At 41.5% G+C, this 12,392-nt stretch overlaps 1 protein-coding gene across 2 annotated transcripts in view; it reads right to left on the bottom strand.

The window, feature by feature from the left end:
* Positions 1-12,392, bottom strand: part of mcf2lb (mcf.2 cell line derived transforming sequence-like b) — a 28,965-nt gene that overhangs the window by 13,625 nt on the left and 2,948 nt on the right. For both annotated transcript variants that reach the window (XM_070914113.1, XM_070914112.1), the window contains exons 2-4: positions 8,236-8,319; positions 6,395-6,509; positions 2,365-2,455 (exon numbers count right to left, since the gene is read on the bottom strand). In XM_070914113.1, the coding sequence (XP_070770214.1) occupies positions 2,365-2,455; positions 6,395-6,509; positions 8,236-8,319 (290 nt within the window). The remainder of the gene's footprint in view (positions 1-2,364; positions 2,456-6,394; positions 6,510-8,235; positions 8,320-12,392) is intronic.

The raw sequence follows: 12,392 nt of genomic DNA on the forward strand, positions 1-12,392 counted from the left end.
CCTGATACATCTTATTAAAAACACATTATTGAGCCACACCGTTGCACAAAGAGATTTATTATGATGAATATTGGCAGTGTAGTTTATTTTGAGTCAGTCCCACAGAGAGATGCACTAAAGCATTGATGGTTGTGGTCTTTTCATTGGCTTTGTTGACAACAGCAACACTATAGAGTATCTCCAGCCTTATCCTTTAAATGTATATTGTAGCGTCTAACCACTCAACCGTGCTGCTTGGATCTGTGGTAGCTAGCAGTCATGGTCATGGTCTACTTGTTCTTTGTTCTTTGTCAATGGTAGACGGAGAGATAAAAGGACACACACACACACACACACACACACACACACACACACACACACACACACACACACACACACACACACACACACACACACACACACACACACACACAAAGCCTCAAAGCAGGTCCAGATAAATGACAAGGGAGGAGGGTATGCTTTTGGGACTGACAGTAACTCTGTAGACTTAATTAGGACCAGTCTATAAACACACTTTCTGTCTGTCATCAGATCAAACTCAGCCATGCACGGAAACAGGTAGCTTTTCTTGAAAACACACTGACCCACATTCACACAAGCACATGTATACACAAGTGTGCGCATATACATAGACACACAAAAAGACAAAGGCAATCATTCCACAGCGTAAACATTCAATATCCTCCTTTATTCTCTCTCACACACAGACACCTCATACATGTACACACATAATGATTAACCTCGCTGAGTGAATACATCACCGTATGCTCTGAATACAATGTGATTTAGCCCATGAACTAGTCTCCACTACAAACATATAGTATCAGGCTTAAAAAGTGCCAGCTTTCATTATCATCCATTTAGCAGACTGACTGAATCACCCCAAACAGGACATTATGGCAGGGATGGCTGAATGCCCCCTATTACTAGCCTGTCAGCCTGTAAAAGTCCCCCTTGTGGGATTAATAAAGCTTGATTTAATTTGAAATGAGTGATGTGGGCTCCCATGTCTCCAGAGACCACGTGTGGTGATATTTATCTCTCATTCTCTCTCCTTTTGTATATATCCCTCTCTGTGTTATTACTTTGCTGCCTTCAGTGTTAATGAGAGATCTGTGAGGATCTGCCCAACCCAAAACAGTGCTATTTTATATAGAACCTTTGAAGAAATTTGTCATATTCAATCACATTTTTATATGTCTGAAAAATGCAAATATCTTTCTGTGTCCTGTATATCAACAACGATAAACATTTCTGTATTACATTGGTAGGGAATAGAAGGTGAACGTTGATATTAATGAAGCTGGTAAAGCTGTTACTTTCACTTTTAGAGCATGAATCATGGTGCTAGTCAACTGCCCATTGTTTCAGCCCAAAAAAGCAATATGCTGAGAGATTGTGTAATGGGGGTGATTCTCCCCCACGCACACATGCTTCATCACCTCCCTGCAGAAAACATGAAACACAGATGAACATTTCTGTTCCCAGAAGAGAAGACTAGAGCAACTAAAATGAGCGAAAAACAGCAGAACCCTGATTACTTTGATGCCCTACCACTGCAGTCCCTTTATTCAGCGACATAAATGACATGACTATTATCAGTTGTCTGTCTCACAAAAACGTGATCATGATATTAAGTAGCAATGAAAGAGGTGTTAGGAAAATAAATGATGTGCTAAAAAGAAGGGAGACCGTTTATACAACTGCTTCCCTTCCTGCAGGAGCACAAAAATAAAAGTATGACTCAAACTAAGTAGATTTGTAGGCTGCACCTCCCTGAAACACAGGATGAGAGTCCTTAAATCAGGCTGGATATTAGTTATCCATTAATTAAGCAGACTCTGTATCTTAATTTTGTTTTGGCCTTTTATGATGTGTAAACACATTTGTTGTTTCTCACTAGTAAATTATATGATGCAGAGATGATACGTGAGACATTTAAATGAATGACTGAACAAAAGAAACATCTCCTTCTGTCTTTTTTTGGCATGAGACTGTTTATTTGTCCCTGTAGCTATGGAAACACATGGCAGGCTGTGATGGTGATGGGAGAGAGTTCAAGGATGGGGTTGGCTTATATCAACCCCCCCCCCCCCCCCCCCCGCCCACCCCCAGGGTGGTAGTGATATTAGTGGTGGAGCTGTGGGAGAGCGATGGGGACGCTCCAACACCTCTCTCAGTCCTGACAAACCTCCCCACCCCCCACCCCCCCATGGGTGAGGGTGCAAGGCCAGTGCCTCTCAAAACAGGGTCATCTCATTTCAACAGTTGACTAAAAGGGCCGTTTCCCTCCCACACAGACATTAACAACATAGACACAAAGCAAGTGCACGGTTGCATGTACATACACAAAGACAAACTTACTGCGATACGAAGCAGGGTCCCCTTGACGGCCGCCCATCGGTCTTGCCGGCGATCAATGACCAGGATGAAACCCACATCTGTCGAAGACAAACTGGAAACATAGAGAGGCAACACGTTCAACACAAATTAAACATTGGTTAACCAGCCGCATGGTTCGGGGGTGAGCAGAGCTTGATTTAACAGCACGGTGAACGGTGAGAGAAGATCACATCAACTTTTACCTCTCACTGACAAAAAATATAAAATCACACACCGCAGCATAGTCTGGATGGAGTCTGTACAACAATGTAATGACTCCTAAAAGCCACTTTAAAGGGCAGAAAAGTGGGAAGCCCTCAGAAAACGCAAAAGCTCAATAAGGAAAAAACACAAAACATACGCATAGTTTTTCTTCGCTGTGTGCACAGTGAGACAGTAGAGGACCTAAGTGCTTGTTCACAGCTCGATGTTTTGTTATGCTGCTCTTTATCTTCTTAGACAGCTGGTGCAGTCCATGAAAGGAAATACTGTGAAGCACCTCCAGATTTCTTGGCCATCAGCCTCCAGCCCCTCAGTTCTCTCCCTGCGCCCCCCCTTCCCCCTGCTGTCCTCCCTGGTCCCAGGAGAGAGGAGGGCTATATGGTTTACACACCACCGACAATCAATGACAACCGCACGTGCAGCTCACCAGCAGACTCCCATATGCATACTTGGAAACATCATGCAACTACAGAATATGTGCACATGAGCACCTCAGCACTATCAGAACCTTTCATGCAGAAATATCGCAGTAATCCTCAGTATTTGCTTTCATTTCCACAATTCTGCAACTAGTAACTGCACAAACAAGGTGGCAGCAGATTAAAAAGAGCCATCCTTGGGACAATTAAGGCAAAATAAAAACACAGGAGATGGGGAAGTGTCTCAGAGGTAGATCCAATTGTGCTGTGCTGTTTGAAAAAGAGGGACCCAAATGCTTCAGACCATCACAGCATCCAGCTTGTCCCCCACTGCACTGCATCTATCAGCCATCCAATGAGACACTGGGAGCTGCTGACACAAGCCTATTGCAGGATGGCTGCAGAGTGATGAGTAGCTCTAGTAGCCAGTCAGCAGATCTTTACAGATGTGGGGGAGGGGACAGGCTCAAAGAGGATGCTACTGTAAGCATGAAGGCTTCATTTATTAGGGAAAACACAGAATGTTTATCCATGTCTGCCTCTCTACTTTCTCTCACTGTAACAGTCACATTCATCGTGGCACTTTTCATCCTTTTTTTTCTGCACTTTCCCTCCTCTTTCATCTTTTCCTGTTCTCTTTCTCCATTATCCCCACTTCATGGCTCTGCGCTCAATCAGCGGCACAGACTCTCACAGCCACTTGGGCTTTCAAAGCACAAACTGCTTTACATCTCAGCCACAGGGAAGGAGAAGGAGGAGGAGGAGGAGGAAGAGAGTGGAAGTGTGGGACAAGAGCTTTTTCTGCGTCTTAGACATTTATGGCTGCTGCGATGAGAGGGTGGTTTATGGTGAACATATTTTCTTTTTCCAGCCTCAGGTGCTGGCTGAAAAAAAAAAACCACGATAAAATTGCCCTCTGCTACCGCTGCTAAAAGACAATGACCCAAACTATGGGTGGTGTGTGTCAGACTAGCTATTGCTTGCGTCCCATCTGATTTTCAATAATATATGTCAGTTATACAATAATATTATGTTGGGACTATGGGTGTAAATTAACAAATGAATAAACAATCAACATCATATGTGGAGTGAAAAATAAACAACAATTTAGAATTTGTAAATCGTAGGTTTTGTATAGTTATCATCTTGTACATAGACACAGTCTCACTAAACTGTTTAATTCAAATATTCATAGAAATTGCATGGTGATGTTGCTGCTGCACATGCATGAGTGTCCTAATAGTAATTGGATTTCTCAGGATAAAGTGTTTGAGCTGTGAGTTGTGAAAAAAGCTCTGCCTAATGGCGATGCAGTGATGAGGGAAATTTGCTGCATGAATGCATATGCAGACATAGCAACACACACACACACACACACACACACACACACACACACACACACACACACACACACACACACACACACACACACACTCTGCTACACCCTCCCCTTTTTCGGTCGTCCTGAACAGAGCAGAAAAAGTGACTGCTTGAATATAAGGACACTGGTATATTAAATTAAAAACGGATTAAATAACCAAGAGTGCAGGATGTGTTTCAATTTTTGGATCTTAATGTTAGCTGTATCTCTTTAACATAAAAGCAATCAGCAAAACTAGATCCACGTGTGCATGCATTTGCAAAGCCAAGGAGAGATAAAAAGAGAAAAGGGAGGGAACATGCTCTGACAAAGGACAGTTATCAATTAATTTAGTGAGTGTGTTTATCGATGCAAAGCCAAGACTGAAATTGATTCAATACTTAACGTATTAAAGCAGCCAGCCTTTAACAAAAATATTTACAGTTAATATATAATATGATAAAAAGCGTTCACACATATGGTATGATCATAGAAACATCAACAACATTAGAAAGCATGTCTGCCATTAATATTGATCCAAAGGTATGTGTTTCAAACTAGCAGCAGCTGCTGAAGGTCATAATACACAGTTGTGGGACATTTGCCCCTGGCTGAAGACTGTGTGTGCCCTGTAGGGGGTGTCAGTCCCTCAGGTAGCTCGAGCCATCTGCCTCTGTATTCACAACAGCTTGAGGCGCAACGTTATCTCACCCCTGCGGATGACCCTCCTTCAGATGGCTGGCAACCTCAACAGTCCAACCATGAAGGAGGTGAATTTAGACGCACTTAATGGACAATGCAAATTGTACCTGCTCGTTTGCTGGTTTTCAGCTTGGATTTGCCCAGAAGTTGAACAGTAATACAGTTTACATAAGACAATTTTGAAAATAAATACTGACCGATAAAAAATATGTCTTTATAGACTGGACATGTGATAATACAGTTTGTAGGACTCTATTAGAACTGCTTAAATCTTCAGTATATTGGTTTAAGAGTAAGTTACACGAAAAAGTCTTTACTGACAAATTATTTAAAGGCCTACAAACACAAACACATGTATGCCTTTATACAGACACATGGGTGTGTGAACAGGTGTTCATGTGAATTCATCACACACACAAGCACACACACTTACTTCAGTACACAGCTCTGCTCAGCTGTCTGCATGCATTATTCAGATCCAAACAGTCAGAATCACTGCAGTTTCTATTTTTACGCACTTTGCCAGACCAGGAATGATGAAGGAAGGGTCGGACAGCCAGAGGAAGAGCTAAATCAAGAGACTGCAGGACTAAATTGTGATGAAAATATCAAAGAAAAAATTTAAATGGACAGGAGATGTGTGGAGGAGTAGTTGAAAAAGGGGTGGTTTCGTACATTTCCCCTCCCCACTCGTCTCATCTGGTCTATCCATGTGTACAAAGACAATCTGCTGAAGGCTGATAAAGACCCTGGATTATAATCGGCCATCTAATTAATAAAGGAATCACAACACTCTTCCCTTACAGATATCTATGTAATACACCGACTCTCTGCACAAATCCTCTGCAGCAATAAAAGCTTAATGCAGTGAAACTGTGTTTAAGTATCCAGTGCCACCTACTGGCAGACTTCATACACAAAGGAGTGTGGCATCTTCACAAACTAAATCTTCATATCGCCTCCCTTACTTCTTTCCATCTATTGATTTTCAGTTCCCTTGACTTGAATTTCTTTGGACTGTAGAAGAAGCATGCAAACTCCACACAGAAAAGCCTCAGTGAGTCGTGTTCAAACCCAGAGCCACTCCTTCTGTATCCCACGATGTCTGAAACACTCATGACAGGTTCATCAACAGTGTTCTGCTGCAGCACCAAGAGGGAGAGAACGGGTTGTTGTTGACACCAGGAGAGTGGATGGTAAACAAGGGAGGATAGGAAATAAGGTAGAAGAACAAATCTGTGTTGATACAAGAGGTAAGAAAGGATCTGTGAGTGCGCGTGTTTGACAATCAGCCAGTTAGGGACATTACCTGGGCACGCTAGTCAGGTAAGTCAGCACATTGTGAAACTCTCCGTCTGTGATCTCTCCAAATGCAGGGAATTCTGGGAACACAATGATGGGGCTGCCATTATCTCCTCTACCTCCTAGAAAATAGAAAAAAAGAGGAACATTGATACTTTCCACATGAATATATTGAATATATAGCAATTACGTAAGATTGCTTTGTGTGTATCTCCTTGGGGATGTTGCATCTCAGCATAGCACTCACAACACAGGACAGTATAATACAAACAGACAAAACCCTTTAAACTTATCATAGCTGTCATGCTGTCAGTCTCTGTGTTGGGGACTCTGTCAATCAACCTGACAAGGAAAATATCATTTGATGTATTACAGTTAGAATAAAGGAAGAGAGCAATGAGGAAGAAGAAACTGTGGCCACATGGGGGCACTGATATTAAAGCAGTATCTGTGATGACTGGAGGCTGTACAGAAAAAAGCTGCAACATCCATCATAACAGATGATTTAGTCGCATACCCCTCCATCACAAACAACAAAAAGCCAGCGGTTTGACATAAATGTATTTTTTTCCAATACAGATGAATTGCTTATTTTAAAATAACAAAGATTTTGACATAAGAAATGTGTCAATATATAAAAAAGGGTATAATATTGAATATTGAACTCGTCTGTACTGAAAAAGCATCTCCGTTTCAAGACTAAATATGCAACAATCAAAGATAATGTTTAGATGAAAATGTTCCTCTTCCTCTGCACTGTGTGGGTGTGGTTTGATCAGATTTGATTGACAGTGGCCCAACTGTCATTACATTTAAATATTGTTAGATCCTGATTGGTGCACAGAAGTATGTGACATCACCTTTTTCAAACAGAGCTCCGCCCCCCTCAAACGAGTGAGAAGAGCACAGAGGAAAACACAAATACAGAAAATGTCTCATGTGAAATAACCAAAGCTGATCTAGTGTAGATTACACAGCTGTCCAAGATGGAACAAAAAGGTGAAATTAAAAAATGATGAGAGAAAAGGAGATGAAATACATCACTTCTGCTGTTTGTACACAATGATCAGTGTTGACACATTCAATCTCACCACACACACACACACACACACACACACACACACACACACACACACACACACACACACACACACACACACACACACACACACACACACACACACACACCCTGTGTTGAACAGCTGCTTTGTCAGCGCATGTGACTGGAATATCAATCTGTCTGCCTTTTCTTCTCTCATCGCTATAGCAACGTGCTTGGTCATGGTTTCAGAGTCTGCTTAGATCTTTGTCTGCGAAATGGTTCCAGACTCTGCTGCAGCTTCAAGGTCACTTCTGACGCACACACACACACACACAAACACACACACACACACACACACACACACACACACAAACACACACACACACACACACACACACACACACACACACACCGGACAGCTTTTACAGAACTGTAGGAATGTGGGAATATAATAGGTGTCACTAATATCTGGCAATCTCTGTGGAAGATGCCTCAAATATCGTGAAAAGACACCTGTGGAGATGAGAACGTTTAGCACATGCAGAGGCAGTGAGTGGCTATGTGCACTAAAACCTGACAAACAGTGAAGAGGAAAAGGAGGGAGGTGACATTTGAATAGCAAATCATGAAACTGTCCACATTAACTATGCAAATATCAAGTGGGGTAGTTCATATGAATGATTCCAGAAGGCAGAGATAAGAGAGACGATTAGTGGTTTGCTAATGAAGAAATGAACTGACAGACAGGAGATGACGCACATCCCCACAAACAGAGAGAAAGACAGAGAAAGATATAGAAGTGTCACCTGAAAGGAAGGCAAACTGCTTCTTGAGGTCAGGGGTGATGTCGGCAGCTCGGAGGGGGCTGCTGTCCAGCTGCATGATCTCATCTGGAGAAAAGAGAGAAATGCAAATATTAGTGACATCAGAGTTAAAGATGTATAGTATGGAGGGAGCCTGAAGTCGATTTCTCGGGTCTGTTTAATTGCTGTGTTACTTAAAACCGGTTTAATCTGGCACTTCCCACACATAACCAACTAATAGAGGCAATATAAAGAGCTGCTTGGCCTTACACACACTATATAGAGGCACAATTAAAACGTCAACACATATTTCCAGTACATTAAGGTTAGTGGAGATCACTGGACCACTGGAGACTTGCTGTTAGATCCCATAGACCTGTTCTGTTGTAGATAACATACAGTGTTGATCAGTGTTGGTCCACTCACTCCACCTTCAACAGCTCTCCATCCCCCCCGACTCCCTTCATTAGGATTAAAATAATCAGATTTAAGGTTTATTACCCCAGTAGGAGATGGAGATTCTGGTTACACCAGGGATCAAACTGGAGGTTGGGCAGCAGACACTCAAATGGGGTGGGGGCATTAGTAGTCTAGCCAGTGACGTTTTGGCAAGGTGACTGTTTATCTTTGTATACCATTACATTGTTACAGTAATGTGAAAACAGGAAAATACAGTATAGTATATTTCCATTGTGGTCTAAGTGGTAAGACAAAGCACAAATAGAGATATTCATTCTGACTAAATGAATGTGGAAAATAAGTAGGTTACACTGAGAAACAACTGTGTCTGCCAGCTGCTAGGCCTCAAGGATATGCATTAAACGTGAACAGTCTCCCTACAATGCATATACAGCGTATGCATTGATTTGTATTCAAGAAAATTTTCAGTGTTGCTTGTTAAATGAAAACTGGCTGCAGTTCAACTTGAAACTGAGCTGTGCAACAAAGGCCAAAACAGATCAATACAGGCATTTTGGCGAAGGTACCGTGCTTTGCTACAGGATTATAATGCTACTATCTCCATGTTTACATAAGCTAAAAAAAGGTACACATCCTTTTATCTCACATTTTACAAGGTGAATACAATTTAAGATGTAGGTTAATCATCCTCAAAACATAAAATAAACATTCACATCATTCACATACATTTCACTGGATTCGTGCAGCCTCTCTCAACATAAATAAACACAGCACACACATCACCCCCTTCTTTCTATATCCCAGAATAAAACAACATCTATGAGGTTTGTGCTATTTCATGAGCTTCATGTCTCATTGAACTAAACAGCCGTCTGTTTTAAGACGTCATAGCGAGCGGCCTGAGGGAAATTAAAGTAATCAGGTGCATTGTGGTTAGATGTGCTGCTGTGAGAACCTACTGTAAGGTAAATTCATTTTCAGTATCGATCCTTGGGGCATTTTGCTCTGCAAACATTTGCGTTAAGATGCCTCCTATCAGGGCAACTCAACAGTACTGGAAGAGGATGTTTAAAGATCTGTGCATATTTTATATCTAGTTCCAGCTAAATGGGGCTCTGTAAGCATCTACGTCACTGAAACTAAGCGACTACATCTCAAGACAGAGCCGAGATGAGCACATGAAAAAAAACATGAAGCACTGGCTTCTTCAGCTCCTCATTACTTTTCCATTTTCTGTATAAAAGCACTTCTAGCCCACCGAGATGCCCAGGGCTAGAGATCTGTAGTTCCCCTGCATGCAAAATAATAATTCTGATATCTTAAAATTCCACTAAAGTCTCTCTAGCATCCACAAAACTGAATTATGATATGGTACTTCAGTGAAAATTGGCATGAAAGCGCAGGTGGAAAATTGATCGTGAAAATGAAAATAAATCTAAGGACCAGAACAGCCAGTGGATTACAGGAAGGAAGTGTCTCACAGTGACAGACACCATCCTGTAAATGTGGTTTCAAACATAGACTGGTGAGTCAAAGTAACAGTGAAGAACAGTATTGACTTTTCATCTTAGTTTGACTTTGTTTGCTCTGTTGTCCTGAAGCAAATTAGACAGAATCAAACCTTATTCCCACACTGTCTTTCTGGATCAAAAAATAGTATTTTTAGCATTTGTAAAGCTCATAACCCCTATTGACGAAAAATGTATATCAAGTTTGTATATAAGTTTCGGGCAAGCACTCACAAATTTTCCCCTTGCACTTACATTTTTTTACTACCATTAGAAATAGTCCCTTACATAAGAGATGTTTTTGTCCCCCTCATGTTGAGGAGGGTGAAGCCTTAAAAATGTATGAAGAACATTTGTTAGTGCTCACCCTATTCTTATGTGAACTGAGTGGACTTTTGCTCCTCTCTATCCGACTTTAAAAACATATAATACTTATTCTGTTTTGTCTGATGATTGAGTTGGTACTATCTTGGTAAATATCTCTCCACAATCAAAGAACGATTATACAAAAAACACACATCATCCCGCAGGACCAACAAGGAAATCAAGAACTACACTGTCAAGACGTGGATGAATACACAGCCTGTCCCGATAAGTTCCCTGAATGGCACCATACCTGTCCCGTCACATCTGGCAGAGCAGTGACATCAGGCTCAGAGCCAGGTCAAAACACGTCCACTCTAGCCTGGCTTCATACTCACTGGAGCTCAGGCCATCTCGGAGTATCACAAAATATCCTTCTTGTTACGGATGTCACTATCTGTCTCTTTACAGGCAGCCCTTTTACTTTGAGCCCTCCTCTAACTCCAGTTTAAACAAACCAAGGAGTCTCGCTGTTACTCTTTGTTTGGCAATGAGACCTATCAGGTGACTTAGCCTTAGGGTATCAGTACACTGACATTCATTGCTTGTTTTCTAACCCTCTCTCTCTTTCTCTCTCTTTCTCTCTCTCACACACACACACACACACACACACACACACACACACACACACACACACACACACACACACACACACACACACACACACTGTTAGGGACAGGATTCGTTCAAGTGTGACTTCTTGGTCTGGCACTTTCAGTCTCTGGCCTCCTTTAAACCTTTTTCCTGAGACCAGCTGGTGCCATGCCTGTTGTGTCAAAGCAACATCAATCAAAAGGTTTTAGCTAATCAGGTGACTTAAAGGACCATACCACAGTTTTTGCATGTGTAAGCCCATTGACTACTGTACATTACAAATCTCTCATACTTCACATTGCTGTTGTCAATTGTACAGAGCATACCATGTGTTTCATCCTACCAGTCAACATTTCATGTATGTATGATTAAATTAAACTACATTCATCTGACAGACGCTTTTTGTCCAAAGTGCATCTATAGGAACAAGAGATAAATGTCATCCAAAATAAGAAGTACATCCCTCCCAAACACAAAAGATCTTTTTCCAACCCACCTCTAACCAGTGAGAGGAGCTCAGACGAAACAACAACTTAAACAGAAATCTCTCATGTAAAATAACCAAAACTGTTCCAACTTTGGCAGATTATTTTGTGTTCAGGTAGGAGCCCATCATTCATTCTAACAAGCTGATCAAGAAAATAGGTTTTCAGGGCCTTTAAGTTCATGATTTCACAATGAGAAGAAGAACAGACAATCCCTGAGAGAGCTCAGAGGCATCTCAACACTTTTGCCAAGTTTATGACATCACAAATGCTTCTGTCCAGTGAAGCAGGTGGTTGTAAATCTTGCATGACAGCAGGAGACCTCTGAGGCTGACGCATAGAGTGCACTCTTCAACCACTTCCAGGAATATAAGGAGACACACAGACAGACACATAAACACATTGTACTGTTATACACAGGCTGATAATTAAGTTGGAATTAATCCCTTGTTAACCCATCGTGACCCAAGGTGATATTCAGTCACAGCAATCACTTTCCTCTTCTCCTCCACTGGAAATGCAAAGGTTGCACTAGTTCATCTATTATAAATTAAGCGCCTACCTGTAGCTGGACAAACATTATTGATCGCGCAACCTCATGCACTGTGCCAGTTTTTGTTGTCATTTTTTCTCTTCAGAAAAATGATCTGACCTCAGAACCAAATTGGTTTTGTCTATTTTATTTTTATCAGACCTTCAGGGAATAGAGCACTATGTATCAGCCTATTGAGTGGATACTATTTCCAATGGTAGCTGTAGTTAACAGCTATTGATTAGGGACAACTGACTG

The sequence above is a fragment of the Enoplosus armatus genome, chromosome 11 (genome assembly GCF_043641665.1).
Source record: "Enoplosus armatus isolate fEnoArm2 chromosome 11, fEnoArm2.hap1, whole genome shotgun sequence".
In the NCBI taxonomy this organism is placed as follows: domain Eukaryota; kingdom Metazoa; phylum Chordata; class Actinopteri; order Centrarchiformes; family Enoplosidae; genus Enoplosus; species Enoplosus armatus.